Source organism: Phocoena sinus, chromosome 15, assembly GCF_008692025.1.
Source record: "Phocoena sinus isolate mPhoSin1 chromosome 15, mPhoSin1.pri, whole genome shotgun sequence".
Lineage (NCBI taxonomy): Eukaryota > Metazoa > Chordata > Mammalia > Artiodactyla > Phocoenidae > Phocoena > Phocoena sinus.
The window spans coordinates 65,101,230-65,123,240 of record NC_045777.1 but is presented as its reverse complement, the minus strand read 5'-3'; the positions used below and the strand labels follow the sequence as shown (position 1 = coordinate 65,123,240).

The 22,011-nt window shown below is 50.8% G+C and overlaps 2 protein-coding genes across 7 annotated transcripts in view; one reads left to right on the top strand and one right to left on the bottom strand.

Moving 5' to 3' along the window:
- IQCK (IQ motif containing K) overlaps nt 1–4,388 on the bottom strand; it is a 125,767-nt gene extending 121,379 nt beyond the window's left edge. For both annotated transcript variants that reach the window (XM_032605537.1, XM_032605538.1), the window contains exon 1: nt 4,169–4,388. In XM_032605537.1, the coding sequence (XP_032461428.1) occupies nt 4,169–4,352 (184 nt within the window). In that variant the 5' untranslated portion in view covers nt 4,353–4,388. The remainder of the gene's footprint in view (nt 1–4,168) is intronic.
- A 48-nt stretch (nt 4,389–4,436) lies between these two features.
- Nucleotides 4,437–21,997, top strand: KNOP1 (lysine rich nucleolar protein 1). 5 transcript variants are annotated; one of them, XR_004345829.1, is made up of 6 exons: nt 4,438–4,501; nt 7,553–8,451; nt 10,492–10,560; nt 15,506–15,583; nt 17,907–18,429; nt 21,178–21,997. XR_004345829.1 is itself a non-coding variant. In XM_032605531.1 (5 exons), exons 2-5 carry the CDS (start codon nt 7,555–7,557, stop codon nt 18,216–18,218), a joined length of 1,356 nt encoding a protein of 451 aa, XP_032461422.1. In that variant the 5' UTR covers nt 4,438–4,501; nt 7,553–7,554; the 3' UTR covers nt 18,219–21,997. The 5 variants fall into 5 exon arrangements, 3 of the variants coding, with proteins under 3 accessions (XP_032461423.1, XP_032461422.1, XP_032461424.1); XR_004345828.1 differs by having other exon boundaries at nt 18,537–21,997; XM_032605531.1 differs by having other exon boundaries at nt 17,907–21,997.
- Nucleotides 21,998–22,011: the final 14 nt, after the last annotated feature.

Genomic DNA, 22,011 nt, shown 5'->3' with positions numbered 1-22,011 from the left:
TCATTAAAGGGCTTAGGTGTTAAGCTAAGAAGTTTATGTTTACCATGAAAGCTGTAAAAATCATTGTAGGTCATGGCATGATGTGATCAGATTTGAATTTGAGAGAGGTTCCTGTAGAAGACAGTCTGGAAGGAAGCCTTCCCCAACTAAAAAGCTACAGCAGCAATCCAAACAGGGAGTGGTAAGGGCCATGAGAACTAGGGGCTGAGGAGTTGGGGGTTACAGGAGATGTTGAGCCGGTAGGATCTACAGGGATTGGAGAATGAATGTAGGGATCATGGAAAGTGAAAGGGAAGCATGCAAGATGAATCTGATTTCTGGACTGGGCAGTGGAGTTTATGAGAGAGTAATTGTTGGTGTTTAGAACAGTGCCTGGGGTCATGCCTGGTCTAGCAGTTAAAATAACTCGCCGCACTGGTAGATATGATGATTCATGCATGAGAATGATTTCACTGAAGCCATGAAGTAGGAGCTCATGGGTTAATAAGGGAATGGGAATGACAGTGGTGCGAACACGAATTCTTTCCAGAAGCTTGGCTAGAGAGGGTACGAGGGATAGACAAGAGCTAGATGACAGGGGTCAAGGGAGAGGTTTTCACCAAGATGACTGACTAGAGGATGCTTAGATGGAAAAGCCTGTAGAGAAGTTAAAGATGTTGGAGAGGTGAGTGATACAGCAGGATCCTGGTATAGCGAGAGGACGGCACCAAAGCACAGATGCAGGGCTGAGCTGTGCGGGTAGTGGGATAAATACTTCTTCCATATGAGCAGATGCAAATATGTTTGTTGGTATCAGGAAGCTGGAGGATTCCCTCCCCACTCTTGATCACCTGACTATTCTCAGTGAATGCCTCCTCCTCCTCCATCTGCCAAGTGGTATCACGCCAAGTCAGAGGAGTGGAGTAAAAACTTGGGACTAGTAGATGCAGGCAAAGGGAGAAGGCACTTATGGATGTTGACCAATAAGCACTGCTGAGAGCCACCTGGTGTCACTTTTCTCCAGCTGTGCTCAGCTGCTGTGCTGGGGGAACAAGCATTGATTCAGAACTGGACCATGTTGTTATCTGGCAGGTGGGAAGAAGGGACCTGATTTCACAACAGCACTGAGCGCTGAGGCCAGAGACTAGTGTTTGGAGTGATGAACCAACGGCAATAATAAGGATGCCGATGGCAGTAACAGCAGCAATATCAGAATAAAAGACTGTAAGCTCCAAATACTTTGAATCAGTCCTGGTTAAAACCATAGTTAAAAGTCATTGTCATAAGCAACTACAAGACTCGATTAGAAGCCTTGGCAGGAAAGACGTTTATTGATACTAATACAGGTGCTTTTGAGAATAAAAAGCCCTAGGTTAGTTATCACTGGAAAGATGAGAAAACTGAAGAACATTCACAAGTAAGTCACCATACGCGTGCGCGCGCGTGCATGCACGCGCGCACACACACACACACACACACACACACACACAGCACTAGCCAGGCAGAATAAAGGTCTTAATAATATCTATTCTGTATCTCATTTTCCTGAAATTGAGTTTCTGATAGGTCTGTTTGCTGTGATAATTTGCTTTTTAAATGGAAATATCCTAAAAGAATATAATACTTAACCTCAAACACAGGATTATTACAAAGCCTGTTTTTCATGTTTCTGTGAGAAACTGAATTTACTACGTTTATTATAGAAAACTGCATTTGTTAGAATGTTTGTTTTAAGAAACTGGGTCTATCATCCAGGTTATAATAATCATTACAGTGCCTGTGTGTATAAATTCACTGTCTCTGACCTCATTAACTTCATTTTGTAACTCTATCACTTTGTCAGTGGCATCAATTCACTTGCTTTTCAGAGCAACAAAACCCTTTGTCTTTGCTTTCTCCCTACAGGCCTGTTTGAGAAAAATAAACTCCATGATTCTAAAACAAATGCAAAGCATGTTTCTTTGTCAACAATAACGAACATTTATTGAGCACTTTCTAAATGCCAGGCTCTGTGCAAGCACCTTTGCATACATTATCTTCTTATTCCAGCCTCACAACAGCCCTGTGAGGTAGGTACAAGGATTATTCCCTCTTAGAGATGAGGTTGAGCAGCTTCCTCGACAAAACACTACTAGTCAATTGTATTATGAAGAGCTGTTTGGCCTGGAGAAGTGAAAGCTCTGGGGAAAAGACAGCCACAATAACAACCTTCTATTTGGGTGTTTTCATAATGGTAGAGTGACTAGCAACTGGATCATAGCACCAGGAGGGTAAGGAGCAAAGGGTAGAAGTTACAAGGAGAACATTCAAGATGAAAAAGGTTTTTCTAGGTATAATGCAATACAGGAGAAGGAATTCAAGCACTGGGTAGGAGTTGAAATAGATGGCCTTCCAGGGCATCTATCAACTCTGAGTCCATTATTCTCTTCTTCCTTTGTATTTTCCACTTCTCTCAACTCATGGCTCTCTCTCACTCTACCTAGTCCCATATACTGGTACATTCAGTCTCTCCTCCATTCAACAAACATTTACTGACCTGCACTGTCCAATACAGTGGTCACTAGCCACATGTAGCTGTGTAAGTTTATTAGAACTTATTAGAAGTAAAACAAAAAATTCAGTTATAAAATTGCATTAATCACATTTCAAGTGCTCAACACCCATGTGTGGCTAGTGGCTACCATATTTGAAAGTTCTATTGGACAGCGCTGTTTCAGACAGTTGAAGTAATGATGGTAGCCACAAGAATGAAAAATCTGAGTTCCTGACCTCAAGGAGTTTACAATCTCAGGGAGGAAAAAAAACACCCAGCATTATTAAGAGCAATATACACTGAGCTCTTGGTGTAAATCGGGCACTTTGCTAAGCCCTTTCTGAAGTGCCCCTTTAGCTGCATCCTCCTAACACCTTGAAATAGGTGCCATTATTATGCTCACTTTACCGAGGATAAGTAAAATACAGGTATACCTTGTTTTATTGTGCGCCACTGTATTGCACTTAGAACGTCCTGAGTTTTTTACAGATTGAAGGGTTTGTGGCAACCCCGCATCAAGCAAGTCTACGAGTGCCATTTTCCCAACAGCATTTGCTCATTTTGTGTCTGTGTCACATTTTGGACATTCTCAAAATATTTCAAACTTTTCCATTCTTATTACATTTGTCATGGTGAACTGTGCTGTTTGACATTAGTATTGCAAAAAGACTACAACCCACTGAATGCTCAGATGATGGTTAGCATTTTTTAGCAATAAAGTCTTCTTATTTATTTATTTATTTTTGACCACACTGCAGGCCTTGTGGGATCTTAGTTTCACGACCAGGGATTAAATCCAGGCCCTCAGGGCCCTGGGCAGTGAAAGCACGGAGTCCTAACCATTGGACAGCCAAGGAATTCCCCAACAATGAAGTATTTTTAAGCTAAGGCATATACAGTGTTTTTTAGACATAATGCTATTGCACACTTAATAGACTGCAGTATTGTGTAAACATAACTTTTATATGCACTAGGAAACCAAAAAACTCCTGTGAGTCGCTTTATTGCTGTGGTCTGAAACACAACCTGCAACATCTCGGAGGTATGCCTAACCTGTCCAACGTATGTGAAGAGTACTGCGGGACCTCATGATCAAGGGTACATGTAGGCCCACAAAAGAAGGTGAACTAAACAAACTCCACTTACGAATTTTAAGGAAGGCTAAGAAGAAGAGGATTAAAGTCAAATCTGTCTAGACCAGGCTTGCTCAACGCGTGGGCCACAGATTATCTACATCAGAATTACCTGGGGTGCTCCTTCAAAGTGCAGATCCCCTACACCCCATTAGGAGCCCTGTGGGCGGGGCCTGAAACCTATGTTTTAAACAAGCTCCCCATCTCCGTCCCAGCGATTCTTTCCTGTTCACTAAATGAGATTTGAGCACCACTGGCCCACACCAGCTAGTCCCCTTTATTCCGCCTTCCCCTGCCTTCGACCTGACTATGGATGCAGGCTGGAGGCTGCGCTGCCTAACCTCAGGCAAGCCTCTCAGAGCCTCTGTTTCCCCTACTTAACATGGGGAGCCCGGCGGGCCCGCGGCGAGTATGCCAGGAGGCCTCGCGCGTCAGCCGCCCGACGCACCTTAGGCGCCCAGGAAGCGCCGGCCCCACCTGGCCGCCCGAGTCCCGCCCCTCTCGGCCGGCCCGGGCTGCCTACCTTCGCAGATCTGCTCCCACAGGTTCTTGCCGGGCAGCTCCGCAACCTGTCCCGGCGAGACGCGCAGATCCAGGGACACGGGAGACACGACGGGCCCTGGCGTCCTGGCGGTGATGAACGACTCAGTTGAAAGCGCCAGTTCCAAGCGCTGAGAGACGCTGCCCACCCGTCCCGGGGCCGCCATGGCTGCAGTTTCCACGGCAACCGCGCTCCCCGCTAGGCCTCGACCCGGAAGTAAACGCATCTTGCGAGGGCGGGCCAGCGAGTCGAGATTGACTTCCGGGTCACGGCGGAGTCGGCTCTCACGTGGAGGCGGGGAAGTTTGGCCTTCGGGTGAGTGAGGAGGGCGCCTACCAGGCAGGACGGAGTTGGGGCTGGAGACTGGGCCTGGGGACTTGCGCGGAGAACCGAGGGACTGGAGGGCGACCCGCACCCTCAGATTCAAGTCCCCCCGGTCGCTGGTGTGCGCTCGCCCCGGCCTGAGGCCGCAGTCTCCAGCAAGTTCTACCGCCTTGGAGCTGGGCCCGGGACCCGGCGTAATCCCTCCTTCTGTGTTGGTGCGGAAGCTTTGGCGCGGTAGAGCCTTTGAGGAGGCAGTTTCGCCTCCCGGCTCTCCTGCTTCCTGCTAATGAGCCTGCGGTGGGAGTGGGGTGTTGGTGCCATTATGCGGAGAGCACAGGCTCTGAAGTTATGCGGGCTGGTTTCGAATCCCTGTTTTACCCCTTGCTGGCTTTGGGACACAGGGCAAGTAAATTAAAAGCCTCCAAGTCTCAGTTTTCACGTCTCTGAGATGGGTTACTCACACCGAGCCTCACGAGGCTACCGCGAGACTTTAAAAAGCGCTTTTGGAGAAAGCATTTGCGTTCGCAGGAGAAGCTGTAAGGTTCATTTCCTCTTCCCTTTTCCTTGAAGGAATGAATACACTTAGGGTCTCAGGTTTGAAGAGAAGGATCTTCAGTGCTAAAGAGGAGGATGCTACAGTGATTTGAACGGCGGAGATGGGGAGAGAAGGGGATTAAGTTGGGGACAGCCTCCCCTTGGCTTCTTTGTTCTTATTCGATCTCTAGACCACTCCTCCATTTGAGGCACCCTTGGCGCCCTTGACTCCACCCTCTCCACGTCTGCACCTTCTCCCTCTCCTTTGCAGGTCCCTCTTCCTCAGCCCACCCATTTAAACGTTAGTATTCCTTAAGGTTCTGTCTCAGGCTCGTTCTGTTCAAGGCTTACTTACCATCCATATATTCCTAAATTTAGGTCACCCATGTCAGCCCAGTCACCTCTGAGCCTCATCCACCTGTCCACCAACATCTCCACATGGCTATCTCAAGGCATCTGTTCCAACCAGCCTATCTCCTTCAGCCCTCGCCTCCCCCGCTACCACCCCACCTCAGTTTCTTTGTCTTAGGGACTAGCACCGGCATCCTGCACTTGCCAAGCTGGAAACCTCTGTCCTTCAGAAACTTTCCTGACAACTGGTAGGCCAGATTAGACGACCTCTTACCCTGACCTTACCACTGTGCTTGCTTTTATCACCTGTATCATTGTTAACACACGTCTTTCCTACCCACACCTACCTGCTTCTTGATGGCAGAGTCATCTCTTTTTCACCTCTGTGTCTCTAGCATTCCTTCCTTCGTTCGGTGAGTATTTATTAAACACCCACTCTGTGCCAGGTATAGAGCTGGGCCCTGGGAATACAGCAGAAAACCAGACAGACAGGAGTGAGCGAGCGAGTGTTCCTTTCAATTATGAGTGAACTTGAGCTACAGCTCTGGCCTAGCCTGGCATTTTGAAGCAGCTAAGAGGCAGGTCCAGTATGGACCCTCTGGGCTCTGAAGAAAGCTGCAGGATGGAGAAGCTCCCTGGCCTTTCCTGCCCACTGTCCAAAGCTCCTGTGAGAGGCCGTTTGTTTCTGGATTCCTTGAGTGGCACCATGTCATCTAGTCCAGGAAGCAGGAACTGGGCTGGTGACTGGTGTGTGAGACGTAGTACAACTGGAAGCTGAAATGTACTTGAGGACCCAACCCCTTCTCATAGGCGCCTCCTTGACCCCCACCTAGCCCTGCCAAAGGAAAAAAAAAAAAAAGCTGAGTGTTCAAGGTTGCTCTGTGTTTTCTCCAATCATTAAATGTTGGCAGTTTATTTGAAAAATTAAAAACAGAGAAACAGGCTTGTATGCTGGATGTGGCCCCACTCCCACTCCCCTCCCCTCCCCCCTCCCCCTCCCCCCTCCTCCCTCCTCCCCCTCCTCCCTCCTTCCTCCTCTTCCTCCCCTCCTTCCTCCTCCTCCTCCCCTCCTCCCCTCCCTCCTCCCCCCTCCCCACCCTCCTCCCCTCCTTCCTCCCCTCCTCCCCTCCCCACCCTCCTTCCTCCCCTCCTCCCCTCCTCCCCCTCCTCCCCTCCTCCTCCTCCTCCCCTCCCTCCTCCCCTCCTCCCCCCTCCCTCCTCCCCTCCCCCTCCTCCCTCCTCCCCTCCCCCTCCTCCCTCCTCCCCTCCCCCTCCTCCCTCCTCCCCTCCCCCTCCTCCCTCCCTTCCCCCCTCCCCCACTAGCCTCTGATCTGATCTGGTTCGGTCCCTCTTTTATGGATAGGAAAACTCAGGCCCGGAGAAGCCAGTGCTGTGTGGCAAGAGTATGTGAGTCACCATTTGAATGCAGGCATCCTCAGCCCCAGCTGGGGCTCCTCACCATACCTTGCTGCTGCTCTCATTACTAGCCACATGGGAAGGTAATTAGAAGAGTAAGTCAGTGCAGGCGGGGGCACTTAATTTCCAGACGCAAAGCTGAAGCACTCTTTAGATGAAGCAAGGGAATGGATTAATTGTGTCACAGTTACTGCCTCTGGTGACAGTCAGCAAGAGGAGCTGACCTCAGGATTTCTGTCCCCTTCATCCAGTAAAAGGTAAGCCCTGGGGGCCGTGCCTGGCCTGTGGCTTGAGTGCAGTTGTGCCCTCAGTGGCTGGCACAGGGTACGTTTCTGGAGAGAAGACTAGGCTTAAGAGATTTGAGGAAGGGGGTTAGGAAGGGGAATCAATGATGTACCAGGCACTTTCCATGGATTATCGTTTATTCTTTCCAACAGCTCTTTGAGGAAGGAAGTGTTATCTCCCCCCATTTTCAGCTGGGGAAGTTAAGGCCCAGCGAGGATAGGTGATTGACTTAAGGTGAGGGAGCAGCTTGGATTTCAACCCGGGGCTGTCAGGATTTAAACTCCATTCTGTTTCTTCGATCATATTTCCCTTTGCTCCACAGGAATCATGCCCATTTTCCCAGCCCCTAACCTTTCAGACCATCCACTCCAGGAAACGTGACTTTTGGTAATACCTAGTGGAATTGTACTCAGGGTGGCTTGGTATGGGGATAACTTGTACCGTTTCTTTTTTCAGGAATGATCACTAAGACTCACAAAGGAGACCTGGGCCTTGGGCTCCCAGAGAAAAAGAAGAAGAAGAAGAAGAAGGTAGTTAAAGAACCAGAGACTCAATACTCGGTTTTAAACAGTGACAGTTATTTTGCGGAGGTTTGTCCCACAAGAGCCACATCACCCTTGAAGAATATGGTCCAAGAGCAGGCACCCGAAATGCCTCTAATGAAGAAAAAGAAGAAAAAGAAGGGTCACAGCACCGTCTGCGAGGAGCCCCTAGAACCTGAGACCATGTTACGTGCCAGACGGATTGAGCCATCTCCCAGCCCCAGGAAGCAGGCACTTGGTCCATCTGAGTCCCTTGGTAGGGAAAAGAAGAAGAAGAGAAAGTCCGTGTCCCCTGGCTCAAGGGTGAAGACTTCCCCAGACCCCAGGCAGGGCGAGGAGGTGACCAGAGTTGGCAAGAAGCTCAGAAAACACAAGAAGGAGAAGAAGGTGCAGGGAGCTACAGCCTTCTCAGCCAGGGACCCTTGGTTCTGTGAGGCCAGGGACGCTTTGTACACTTGCTCAGCTGGGAAAGGTGGCGTCCCTGAGCAGGCAGCCTCGGGACAGAAACGGAAGCAGGGGAGCCCCAGGGAGCACAACGTGAAGATGAAGAAGAAAAAGAAAAGCCACCAGGAGGGAGATACCCCCCTGGGGCACCCTGAGCTCTCCAGGTCTGTGGAGAGCAGCCGTAGGAAAGGAAGTAAAAAGAAGTCAGTCAAAGTTGAAGCTCCAGATTACATCCCAATAGGAGATGACCCCAAGGCCCCTGTGAAGAAGAAAATGAAGTCCAAGAAAAAGGCAGACACTGAGGAGCCAGCTCTGAAGAGGAAGAGGAAGAGGCAGGAGAGCAGAGTAGCAGGAGAACCTTGGGAGGAGGTAGGCTTCCTTCAGAAGCACACTGTTTTGGGAGAATAGGGGTGGAAGTTGGGAGTGTGTGTGTGTGTGCGTGTGTGTGTGTGTGTGCGTGCACACACACAGGCACTCAGCATTTTAGCTGCCAGAGCCCTGATTAAACTGCCTTTAGTCAGAAAAGGAGATTTATCAACACATGTAACTAGAAGGTTTGAGAGCTATTACCTTCAGGTATAGCTGGATCCAGGTGCTAGTGTAATAGTCTCAATAATACAGGTATCCCTTGCTGTTGAAACTTTACCCAAGTTCTCACTATCTGCACTCAGTATCTGGATTAATTAGAATAAGCTTTTCAGATAAATCCCTCTCTTTCTGAACTCTTGCCACTTGCTATCTAAAGCTCAGGAACCAAATAGTTTGAGACAATATGATGTCCATAGCTATCTGCACTCAGGTTACACAGTTTAGGGATCAAATAGATTTAGATTGCAGGCGATGCCTGTGTGGCTTTCCCTAGCTCTGGACTTTGTATTTTTCCATGCTGGTTTTAATATCAGGTTCCTTCCCACCCCAACCCCGTGGTGAGATGGTCCCAGCAACTCCAGGCTTTCTTCATAGTAGTTAAGCCACCCCCAAAAGGAGAGGGGTGGCCCCTCCAAAACGATTACAGGGAAAGTCCCAGCACTGCTCTCCCAGATCTCAGTTGGGTCACAAACCAGAAGCCCAGATCTGAAGCCAGTGGGCAGGGGCTGAGGGTGTCAGTCCCGCTGTAACTCCACTGTCTGAACCAGGGGGAGCTGGTTTCTGAGAGGAATACCGGGGCCCTGTTACCAGGAGGAAGGGAGGGGATGGCAGCCTGGTGAAGACGGCAGAGATGTGCTCTCCACCCTGACGGGCTTCCTTGCCTGGGGAGGGGAGGGAGGAGGCGGGCTGAGCACTGGGACCTGGCAGGCAATGTGAGCGAACAGAGCCACCCAGGGCTCATCACAGGTGATGCGGGGTACCAGGCAGAGCACACCCGAAGCAAGGACGTGACAGTTGTCACTGCTGAGGGACTATGGGAAAGTGGCCAACCTGAATCTTACTGTCAGATGGTCCCGCAGGGGCTGAGGCCACTGAGAGAGGGTGGCCCGGGAGAGCATGGCCCATGCAGGCCCAGCAAGGCTTCTGTGTGGGAGCTGAGATGTGTGAGGGGCTGGGGCCGCCTGTGCCGAGGGAGCGGCAGGTGCAGAGGCCCTGGGAGGACCAAAGAGGCTGGCGTGGCAGGCGCTGGGCCAGCTGGGGTCCCGGCAGCCTGTGGACGCCACAGGGGTCTGGATTTCCATGTAAATGAGATGGGGCCCCTGGAGGGTTCTGGGGAACGGGTGGTGTGGCCCAGTTGAGGTGGTTTTATTATTTTTTAATTGAGACGGCGTTGACATATAACATGATGTAAATTGAGGGTGTACCCGAGCTGCTGTGTGGAATGCACCAGTGCTGGGGGCGGGGAAGCTGAGTTAGAGCCTGTCCTGGTTGTCCAGGCAGGAGAGAAGGTACCGACCAGAACTCTGGAGCTGGGGGGCTGGGGCGGGGTATGGGGGAGAGAACCGGGGGGATTCGGGTTTGCTGCAGGCCCTCAGCCCCACCTCTGCATTCCCTGGCCCTCGCCAGCCCCTCCACCCCACTGTCAATGGGAGCCTTGGCCTTTCTCCTCTTGCTGGTTTGGTGTCAGCCTGGGAAGTGAGGTGACGCCTGGCGGGCAAGGTTGTGCTCTAGGCCTGAGTCTGGAGACCTGGGTTAGTGTCAGCCCTGTCCCTGAGCTGTGGGGTAACCTCACAAGAGTCACTTCATCTCTCTGAGTCTTAGTGCGTCCATCTGTCAGATAGGTCAGGGCCACAGTCTTCAGGACAGAATTGGGGAGAATCGTGGAAGAGACAGGATGGCAGGTGTTCTGTGGGCGATAGGGGTGGGCGTAGCGCTCCAGTCTTGAGTCTGTTCTGGACTCTGTTGCGATCTCATCCGGCTGGGCTGCCAGGGCAGAGGCCATCGTCCGCTTGAGCCTTACTCCTTCTGCCCTCTTTGCAGGAGCCAGACACGGACTTGGAGGTGGTGTTGGAAAAGAAGGGCAACATGGACGAGGCGCACATAGACCAGGTACGACTGGTCCTCGTCCTCCCAGGCATCTTCCCTTCCCCAGACGCACACTCGCCTCCCGGCAGGCCATGAGATCCTGGTCCCAGAGGCATCAGGGACTCCAAAGGCAACGAGGCCAGCCTCTGCCGCCCCTCCAGTGGCGGGGAGCCTGTGGCCTCCCCTCCTCATAACCACTGCGGGGGAAAGGGGACATGTCCCTGGACCTGCAGCCAGGCAGTGGGTACGTGCTCTGCCCGGCCCACGCATCACCACCTCCTGGCCTCCATTCAGGAGCATTTTTTTTTTTTTGTCTTTTGCAACTTTATTTAAATATAATTGACATACAAGAATCTGCACATATTTAAGGTGTACAATTCGATGAGTTTTGACATGTATGCATCCAGGAAACCAGCTAAACAATTAAGATGATGAACGTACCCATCATTTCCAAAAGTTTCCTTGTGCCCCTTTGTATTCCATCCCTTCCTTTCCCATCCCCAGGTAGCCACCACTACAGTGTCGTAGCTTGCGTTTTCTAGAATTTGTATATAATTGGGATTATATAGTATGTGCTCTTTTTTAAACTGGCTTCTTTCACCTAGCATAATCATTCTGAGATTTATCTGTATTGTTGCATGTATCAATAATTTGTTCCTTGTTATTGGCTGTCCAATGTTTCTAGCATTATTTTGATGTTAAAAACGTTTTAGGGGCTTCCCTGGTGGCGCAGTGGTTGAGAGTCCACCTGCCGATGCAGGGAACACGGGTACGTGCCCCGGTCCGGGAAGATGCCACATGCCGCGGAGCGACTGGGCCCATGAGCCATGGCCGCTGAGCCTGCGCGTCCGGAGCCTGTGCTCCGCAGTGGGAGAGGCCACAGCAGTGAGAGGCCTGCGTACCGCAAAAACAACAACAACAACAAAAAAAAGTTTTAAATTCTCAATTGAATTGCCTAGGCACTTTTGTAAAAAATCAGTTGACCGTGTGTGTGTGTGTGTGTGTGTGTGTGTGTGTGTGTGTGTGTGTGTGTGTGTGTGGTGTGGGTCTGTTTTTAGACTCTTGTTGAGTTTCATTGATCTGTATGTCTATCTTTACCCTAATACTTCATTGTCTAGATTATTGTAACCATATAATGTCTTAAATTAGGTAGTATAAGTCTCTAGCATTTGTTCTTTTTTAAGTTGCTTTGGCTAGTTCAGGTCCTTTGCACTTCTGTATAAATTTTAAAATTACCTTGTTGGTTGCTACCAAAAACTGCTCCTGGGATTTTGATTAGGATTGCCTTGAATCTACAGACAAATTTGGGGAGGACTGACAACAGTATGAAGGCTTCTGATCCATAAACGTGGCATCTCTGTCCATTTATTTAGGTCTTTAGTTTCTCTCAGTATTGTTTTATAGTTTTCAGTGTACAGGTCATGCACGTCTTTTGTCAAATTTTCCTTAAGTATTTTATATTTTTGATGCTATTGTAAATAGTATTTCAGTTCAGTTTTTATTGTTGTATATATTGCTAGTATATAGAAATGCAGTTGTTGTACAGGAGCATTAGGAGAAGTTGTTCTCTTGTGGACCAGCTTCTGCTTCTGTCGTGCCCAGATCCTGTGTGGGAGCTGGACATTCTAGAATTGGGATATTTTTATGATCCTGGACCCCAAGGCCTATCAGGACAGCATAGTAACCACATAGGTACAGCCTTGGGCCATTACTAATGAGGTTACTTTGGCAGTCACTGACCCCGGGACCCCCATGTAGGTAGCCGTGAAGACCAAACGAGGCCATTTGGGAGGCGCTGAGCAGGGGCCTGCCCGAGACCTGTGCTTTGTAAGTGGCAGCCGTTCACCTGCCTGCATCCTCACGCTGTGTCAGCCAGTAATTGCTGGACAGAAGCAACAGGGTGTGATGTGGGGACGGCCCGTGTCGTGGCCCTGCCACCTGCCGCTCCAGGAGAGAAACGAGGAGTGCTTGCAAGGCAGCCGACTACAAGGAGGGGGACCTCCAAGATGCTGCGAGGACGCTCCTAATGCCTTTGGGGTGTCGGGGGCCTCTCCCTGGAGGGGAGGGGCTCAGTAGGCTGCTGCTGACAGGGCCCAGTCCAGGGCCTGGCACACAGCGCAGGCCCCCCAGAACCAGGGGCTCCCCAGCCTCCTGCAGGTCCTCGTCGTTTGGTGACGGGGGCCCGGGCTGCAGCGGCTGGTAGGGAGGATGGAGGTGGGGCCCTGACCCGTCCAGGCCCAGCCCCTGCCCTGGGCGCCTCTCCCAGGTGTCCCACCGCTCATGGGGGCAAGGCCCACCAGCCACCTCTTTGCTTCTTATGAATTCGTGCCTATTAAATACCTCACGGTTTTAAAGAAAACTTCTGTTTTGGGTGACAGATAATCTCAATGTAAGTGAAGCTTTCTGCCCCAACTCTCCCTTTCTTTTTCTGGTAAAAAGTTCATTGTGTTAAAAAAAAAAAAATAGTTGGGGGAAAGCAACCTGAAATCCTGCCACCCAGCGGTCTCCCACTTGTTTGGCGCCAGGGACCAGTTTCGCGACGGGGAGCAGCAGGTGAAGCTTCACTGGCGGCCGCTCACCTCCCGCGGACCGGGTGTTAGGGACCCCTGCTACCACCTAATAATAATCACTGTTAACCCTTGGTTGTTATATCCTTCTAGATCTTTCCTCTGTAACTGTGTATGTGTGATTTTAAAGCAGCGTACAGTCATGCTCTGTATACTGTTCTTTTCACTTTTTTCATTCAGCTGGTGAGCTGCTTTCCGCTTCAGTGAGAACACATCCACATTGTTCCCCGTCAGCAGCATGACTCTGACATAGGAATACACCATCATTTTCTCTCATCCCTACAGCTGCTCTTTGGATTTGTTTTATGCACTTTCTTTTTTTTTTTTAATGGCTGCGTTGGGTCTTTGTTGCTATGCGCGGACTTTCTCCAGTTGCGGCGTTGTGGTGCACGGGCTTCTCATTGCAGTGGCTTCTCTTGTTGTGGAGCATGGGCTCTAGGCGTGCAGGCTTCAGTAGTTGTGGCATGTGGGCTTCAATAGCTGTGGCTCGCAGGCTGTAGAGCACAGGCTCAGTAGTTGTGGCTCGCAGGCTCTAGAGCGCAGGCTCAGTAGTTGTGGCACACGGGCTTAGTTGCTCCGCAGCATGTGGGATCTTCCCGGACCAGGGCTCGAACCCATGTCCCCTGCATTGGCAGGCAGATTCTTAACCCCTGCGCCACCAGGGAAGTCCTGTTTTATGTAGTTTTGAACTATATGAATGGTCACCTCATTTCAGCCTGTGGTAGATTAGAAGAGAAGAGGAGGGGCCACAAACTGGGAGCAGCTAAAGTCACACCTGAACCCTTGGGCCCTAGAAGCTTCTGTATCAAACCACAGGGTCATTGGTGCGCTGTGGCCTTGAGCCTCTCTGGTAACGGTGTGTGAGGTGTCCCTGCTGTGTGCCGGGGACTCTCTGTCTTACGTTCTGCACCGCAGTTCATCGTGGGGCTGGGGGCTTTCTTACACCAACCAGCAATTCCCTGACACCACGCGGTGTCCTGCAGTTCAACTCAGTCTGACGCTGTCTATCTGGAGATAACGTCAGACCGCTCAGGTGAAGGACTCAGTCCCGCCAGACTGCTCCCCACCACTGTCCCCCGTTCAGACGCCAGTCTTAAGCCAGGTTGTCACCTGTGCTTCTGACCAACCAGCTACAGATCAGAGGTTCCAAAGACCTCCTCCTCAGCTTCAGTTAGTTTGCTAGAGTGGCTCACAGAACTCAGAGAAACATTTTACTTGCCAGATTACTGGTTTATTATGAAAGGATATAACTCAGGGACAGCCAGGTGGAAGAGACGCACGGGGCAGGGTGTGTGGGATGGAGCATGGAGCTTCCATGCCCTCTCCGAGAGCTCCACTCCCCAAATCTCCAGTGTTCACCAACCCAGAAGCGCTCCGAACCCTGACCTTTTGGGGTTTTGTGGAGACCTCATTACAGAGGCACAGTTGATTAAATCATTGGCCATTTGGTGGCTGAGCTCAATCTCCTCCTCCACTCCCCTCCCCAGAGGTCAGGACTGAAAGTTCCAACCCTCTCATCGGTGGTTGGTTCTCTTGGCAACCAGCCCCCATCTTCAGGTGCTTACAAAAGTCACCCAATTAACATAACAAAGGACGCTTTGATTGTTCCCTTCACTTAGGAAATTCCTAGGGATTTTGGAACTCTGTGCCAGGAATGGGGATGAGTTTATATATTTCTTGTCATATATTTCTTACTATAAACCACAGTATCACAGTTCTCTGTCTCCCATTTATCCTCCAAGGTAGCTGATATTTCCATCTCTTTGCAGATAAACAGACCACGGTACAGAAAGATTAATTGACCTCCACACAACTAGTTAATGGCAGTGGTAGGATTCAAACTAGCCTGTGCCTGACTCCAGAGCCTGTGTTCTTTCTAGAAGACGATGCTGTCAGCAAGAAAGTTAACTACAATATCTTCTGTACAGGCAGGGCTTTGGGCATGTGTTTTGAGAAAATTTCCACCCCAGGTGGCTCTTACAAACAGAAGAGGTTCTAATGCTAAAGGTGGAAAAGCCTCAGTGTCTAGGAAGAGTCATTCGTTTATTTATTTATTTGGCCGCACCACTCAGCGCACGGGGTTCCCTGACCAGGGATTGAACCACTCGGGCCCTGGCAGTGCGAGTGCCGAGTCCTAACCACTGGACCACCAGGGCAGTCCGCTGGAAGATTCATTCTTAAGGAATGGAAAAGAAGGGTGAATGAGGCCTGTGTGTTTTAGGCCAGGGGATTGCCCCTTACATGATTAGAGGGTATTTTTGACAGATGCCTCCCCCGGCCTGCAGCAGAACAAAGCTGCCCATCCCCCTCCAGTCCCCTGACCCCACCTCCTCTCTGTCCTGGGTGTGAAGCTCAAAACCGGCTGTCTAATTGCCCTCTTTCCTTTCCTTTCCCTTGCTCAGGTGAGGCGAAAGGCCTTGCAAGAAGAGATCGATCGTGAGTCGGGCAGGACAGAAGCTTCTGACACCAGGAAGCAGACGGTAAGTTTCACGCTGGGCTCCGCGAGGGGTCTCCTCCTCACCTTGCAGGGGCGGGAGACCAAGTCCATCTGGCCCCAAAGCAGCTCCCGCCCGCCAGCCAGCTCCCTGCTCCACAGAGCTCGTCCTGAGCTACTCTCCTTTCTTGGGAAGCGGGTGCTTGCCTCCCTCCTGGAGAGCTGGCCGCTTGAGCTAAGCAGCCTGGACCTTGTCTCTGGCTCTGGACGGGCAGGGTGTCCCAGTCATCAGTCGCTGGGGACACCTGATGGCGAGCTCTTTCCAGCAGTGGGTGGTACCCTGAGAAAGCTGCTGGGACAGGGGCGGGGGCAGAGGTGGCAGGCCTCTGGTCCAGTTGGAATGGGAAATTTCCAAACCAGGCCCCAGGAGGTGGCACGGGAGAGTGTATGGCATGGGGACCGCTAGGTCAGGCTGGAGAGGGATGGGAGGGTGCGGTGGGCAGGGCGGTGGGAACTGCTGGAGCGCATTTATGTGGGGCAGCGGGGACTGGGGTAGAGGAGAGGGCAGAGGGGAGAGAAGAGAACTTGTTAATAGACGTGGATTTGGGAGAGGGGGACAGAGGATCCAGATGACGGAAGGACTTGCTTCCTTGTAACACTGTCTTAAGCTTTCCTAGTGTAGCACAGAAAAGAACAGTTGCTTTGGATCAAAAGACCTGAGATCAGTTCCTGGCTCTGCCACCTTCTATAGTTATGAGACTTTAGCAAGTAACTTCCCTTCTTCGAGTTTTAGTTTCCACACCTGTAAAATGGGACTCATGCTCTGCCCCAGAGGGGTATGGAATGGGACTTTGTTATGTCATTCCTCTAGTGTCTCCTTTCTCTCCATCCTCTTGAACTGGGCAGAGCTGATAAGATTCCATGATTGAGTGAGGAAGGCCAGAAACAAGGCAGCGTCATCCAGAGCAGTGGCCCAGAGGCTATACCTGGAGGGACCTGACAGCAGGAGGGTGGTGCGGGGGCATAGGGGCTGGGATCTTCTGGGGATGCCTTAGGTGGCCCTGCCTTCGGGGACCTGGGGCCACCTGACTGCTCAGGCACATGGTGGGGATTTGAGACCGGGTCCCCTCTCAGTGGGTTGGTAGCCCAGTGAGAGCAGGCTCACGGGACTGGTCAGCCTCTGGCAGCTCTCTCCTCAGACCCAGTGTGGGGCTGTCAGAGGTGGCCTCTCCTTCTAGAAAGTGAAGGCTTGGGAAGCAGTTGTTAATGCCTGTATTGGGGGCACTGTGAAGCTTGGAGAGCTCGTCACCAGTTCTCTCAGGCCAGCTAGCTGTAGCAATGACTGGTTCTTACTGTTCTCCCAAAGCCGACCTAGAAATAAGTGCTAGGCTGGCATTTGGCTCACAGGCGGAGAGTTCCCAGGCGGCACAGAGGTCAGCAATCCTGGTGGGGTGGGGTGGGTAGATGAGCAGTTTTCGAGGACTTAAAGCGAGCCAGGCGTCGGGCTCTGAGTTGTTGGTGTAAAACCTACTTTGAGCCTCAGTGAAGCCCCGTCGGGGGCTGTTACGCCCCCGTTTTATAGATGAGGACATTGAGGCTCAGGGGTTAAGGTACTTTACCCGGGTGACGCAGGCGGGACTCAATCCTGAGTCTTTGAAGTCACAGTCTTCATGGGGAGCTGGGTTTCTGGCCTCAGCCACAGACACGGGAGGGAAGGGAGTCTTCTCTTGGGCCACTGCTCTGAGGGGCTCTCTTGTATTTTCTCAAACATGGCCGACTCGTGCGTGGGTTGTAGAGTGCTCTGGGCAGGAATCGGGGCCCCTGAGTTCCTGGGCTAGCTCAGCCTCCGACTCATGTGACCCTTCACCTCCTGGGGCCTCCACTCCTTTCCTGCTATGAAGTGCAGCGCTTCTGCGAAGAGAAATGCATTTCAGACTCTCGCTTGCCCTCTCCACCCTCCAAAGGACAGAAACCTTAGGCTGATGGATGAGTAGCCAGCTGGTGAGGTGTGTCGTACTGTCTGCCGTGAATTGGGGGAGAAGGAGTGAGGCAGACGGGCAACTCAGTGTGAAGGGTGGGCTCTGGTGTGGGCCAGACCCGAGATGGAGTTCCAACAGGGTTACCAAGTAGGCTTGTGCCCCTGGTCCAGCTGCAAACCTCCATTTCTTCATCAGGAGAGTGGGAACCAACAGTATTCCTCACAGGGCTCTGGTTGGAGTTAAGATAATCCACCGCTGTGCCTGCGAGCACTGTGCCTGGTGCGCAGTAAGCCTTTGATCACGTGGATCCTCCCGGGCAAGGCTGGGGGCTGGGGAAAGGAAGATGCTTTGGAAGCCAGGAAAGTAACCACCTGTTTTCTCTTACCACAGGGAACTCAGTTTGGCCAATGGGATACTGCTGGCTTTGAAAATGAGGAACAGAAACTGAAATTTCTCAAACTCATGGGTGGCTTTAAAAATCTGTCCCCGTCATTCAGTCGCCCCGCTAACATGGTCGGCAGGCCCAACATGGCGCTCAGCAAGAAGATGGCCGACACCCTGCAGCGGAATCTACAGCAGGACTACGACCGGGCCTTGAGCTGGAAGCACAGCCGGAGGGCCGGCCTCGGCTTCTCCACGGCTCCGGACAGAATCTTTTATATTGACAGGAATGCATCCAAGTCAGTCAAGTTTGAAGATTAAGCTCTCCTGTCCTGTCCCCCAAAACGGTTCTGTTACGCAGATGAAAGCCATAGGACAGTTGTCTCCAGTCGAACTCCTGCAGAGACAAAGGACAACTATGTTGATGTGCTTGGACAAACTGGGGTGAGGGCAGCTCGTTTCAGGAACCAGGAGAACGTGGGAGTGGCTGAAACCTGTGTTCTGTGTGAAGCTTCCGTCCCTGTTGAAGACAGTGAGTATCAACAGCAGTAGCTCACACTCGTCTAGTGCTTACTGTGTGCCAGGCACATACGTGTCTCCCTTGCACTAATGTATTTAATCTTCATGATTCTGAAACAGGTGCTATTCTTATCCCCATCTTATAGATGAGGAAACTGAAGTTCAGGAATGAAGTAATAACATTGCCTGGGGTCACCCAACCAGTAAGTGCCAAGTGTACTTTTGTGCCCCAAGACCGATGTCACTGTTCACCACACTGAATGTCCCCTCTGGGGAATTTCACCCAGAATACTCATTGGGGATTAAAATGTCTCAACTGAGGAAACAGCAGCTTTTTACATGCCTAATACTCAAACAGGAAGCAGGATTAATGTAAACGGGGAGAAGCAAGCTCATTTTCCCTTCCCCTTCTTGGAGTAGCCACAGGCAAAGAGGCGTCTGGATTGCCACCAGGCAGATGCGGCTGAGCTTCCTCTGCTGCTGGGAAGTGTGCCTCTGAACCCATCTTGCCTTTTGCGTCTGCCGTCCTTCCATCCCCAGTGGCAAGCTTGCATTTCATCTTTCTGCTTTGACTGCATTCTGAACAGGCATTTTAGAGAGCAGGTGGTTAGTCCTCCACGTGAGCCGAAGGCACATTAATTCCCAGGGATGCGTTTATTGGATTCTTTTCAATCACGAGGAGGAGAATCCCAGGCGACTTCCCTGGAGGAGGTCGAATGCTGGAGGCGCAGACGTGGGGATGACAGGGCGTTGCCTCGTCAGCCTGGGATCAGCGTTTCCAAGCCTTGAGGCTACGGCCAGCCTCCCAAAGCTCCGGGTATAGCCACCCGAGTGACGTGACCACCTTCTCTGCATTCACCTAGCATTTTGCTTCCTAAAATATCAGTTCTCATTGGGCCTTTTTCACACCACTTGGCTTGAACTCCTGCTACAGACATCCTGTCTCAGGCAGGCCTGGACAGCCAGGAAATTCAGTCTCTCTCGTGGCAGGGAGTCCTGTCCTGTTGTAGGGGGTTGATTCAGCTTCCCATGAAGGAAACGAATGTTTCCTCTCTGCTCCGTCATCCTCGGTGTTGGCTTCATCAGGCTGGTGGAAAGATGGCTGTAGCAGTTCCAGGCAGCGTATCAAGACACTAGACTATTACAGAGGAAGAAGAAAAACCTTGTGGTTCAAGGAAACTTACAGAAGCCCTTTTGTCATAACTCATTGCCCAGCAGTGGGTCACATACCCATTCTTGAGCCAGCCCCTGGCATGTGGAGGGAGACTCTCAGGCCAGTCAGGAAGGAAGACTGAGGTTCGGGTGCTGGTGAGATGAACATGGGTCCACTACTGCCCCATGGGGCAGAGGTGAGGCAGGCCTGCCTGGGCCCTGACCAGCAAGCATCGGCTAGGTCTAGAGTCCTACAAAGTCTGTGTTAGCAGTGATTCAGGTGGGCCACTTCCCTCAGAAGGTGAACTTGGCCTTTCACGGATTCCACCTTGAGATGCGTAACGGAAGAGGCCTACACGGGAAGATTCTGCATTTGAGTTAGCTCTTCAGGGCACATCCCATTCCGACAGGGGAATAAATCTTTCCCAGTCTTGATCCACACTACAGGAACTTGCCCAGTGTAAAAGGAACCAACCACTGCTTCTCTAATCGTTTTTATTTTGCTGAGAGATCACACTACAGTTTGGGCCTGCTCAGCCATCTACCGGGTGCTTCCGGAGAGTGGCTGAGCGATTGTCCCTGACCTATCCCCACAGTGGTAGCTCTCATTAGGGTGTGGTGGTCAGGCCTTTCCCCTCTTACTGTTCAGTATCTTCAGTCTGTGTGTGATAGGATTTGACTTTCTAGCTCAGTGTGGCTGAATGAGTTCCACTTGGCTTGGGAAGGTTTATTAAAGTCTGTTCCTGAAGCAGGGTCTAAGCAGAGAAGGCTGGGCAGCCGAGACGGCAGGATGCCAAGTGTCCTCAGATTGAACTTAGCCTTGTCTCGGCTGCTCTCATAAGTGCAGACCACTGTTGCTCTAGTGACAGCTCCTGCCCTGCAGTTAGCTGGGCCTCCGTCCTTTTGTAAATTAAACAACATTGTCTTGAGTCACCTATCCCCCTTTTTCCCCATGTCCTGGGCCCTCCTCAAGCTGTCTGCAAGTTTCTGCGGTGTGATTTCCCATGTTGTTCCTCATTTGTTGACTCCATGTAGCACACAGCCTGTCTCCACTGGAACAAGGCGGGTTTTGGATTTTTACTCAGAATCTGGGAGAGGTGGGTGGGAGGTCTGGTATTTAAGCACAGCCAAGGTCTTAGCTGAATATGTAACAACCGTGTTCTTGAACTTGTCGCCTGTTTCTCCCTTGGGGGTTGCTCACTGACTGACCCTCCTCCTATGGCAAGGTCCTTCCCTCCTTATAACTGCCTTTATCCAGCCGTTCCCCAGACCTCGTGATTCTTAACCACTTTTTTATTCCTTGGGGTGATTCCTGCTGTTTTGCCTTAGCCCACTAGGCCCCTCCCTGAGGCCACCTTTCCGTAACTAGACTGGCCCATCAAAAGTATTTGCCAGATAGACACAGTTCTCCCCTTAAAAATTGTGTGTTCAGCTCTGCAAACTTAGAACTGTTCAGGTTTGTGGTTGGAATAATGCCCCCATGCCCCCCCGCCTCCCGTCCAAGTCCTAATCATTGGAACCTGTTAATATGTTGTGATACAAAACAAAAGGGAGTTTAAGGTAGCAGATGGAATTAAGTTTGCTAATCGGCTGACCTTAATATGATTAGACTGGGCCTACCCAGATAATCCAGGATTAGAAGAGGGGACAGAAGAGTCAAGAGACTTGCAAGAAACACTCAACAAGCTGTCACTAGTTTGAAGATGAAGGGACCACCAGCCAAGGAATGCAGGTGGCCTCTAGAAGCTGGAAAAGGCAAGAAAACTGATTCTCCCCTAGAGCCTCCAGAAGGAATACAGCCCAGCTGACACCTTCACTTTGAAGGTAAGCCCACTAGACTTCAGACCAGTAGAGCTGTAAGGTAGTAAAATTGTGACGTTTTAAGCCACTAAGTTTGTAGTAATTTAAAGCAGCAATAGAAAATTAATACAGGCCTCATGCAGAAGTTTTTCTTACTTTCACCTTATTTCCTAAATTTTTTTCGTTTATTTTGTGTGTTGTTGTTCCATCATCCTTCATGTAGTAGTAGCAGTAGACTTCACCTCATGTAGGCCATGGTCTTCAGAGACTGGCTAATTGATTCAGTAACAGGCTGAGGAAACCACACAAGAACACAGAAAATCTAAGCTTCCACCTGGGCCAGGTAACATATGGTTCAGAGGCTGCTTTGGTGTAACGGATACCTGACCGAACGTGAAAGTCCAAGTCCAGGTTAATGGAAGAGCATTAGGAATTCACTGACTCAGGCTTGGGCGCTGATGCTGTCTGATGTGTACAGCCTCAAAGTAGATGACTTAAAAGTGCATAATTTGTAAATTTGCCAATTGATTTTCATTTGAATAGTATCATATAGTAAAAGTGGTTTAGGAAGTAATTTTAATGAAAATAATTTTGTGAAATAAAGGCCACTTGGGAACATTTGAGCAACACCACTGTGCTTTCT

What these genes read in the sequence shown, in the direction of transcription:
- KNOP1 (XM_032605531.1), top strand. Translation starts at nt 7,555, where the DNA reads ATGATCACTAAGACTCACAAAGGAGACCTGGGCCTTGGGCTCCCAGAG. An exon ending in ACGAGGCGCACATAGACCAG is followed by an intron (nt 10,561 to 15,505) that starts GTACGACTGGTC and finishes TCCCTTGCTCAG; the next exon opens with GTGAGGCGAAAGGCCTTGCA. An exon ending in CTGACACCAGGAAGCAGACG is followed by an intron (nt 15,584 to 17,906) that starts GTAAGTTTCACG and finishes CTCTTACCACAG; the next exon opens with GGAACTCAGTTTGGCCAATG.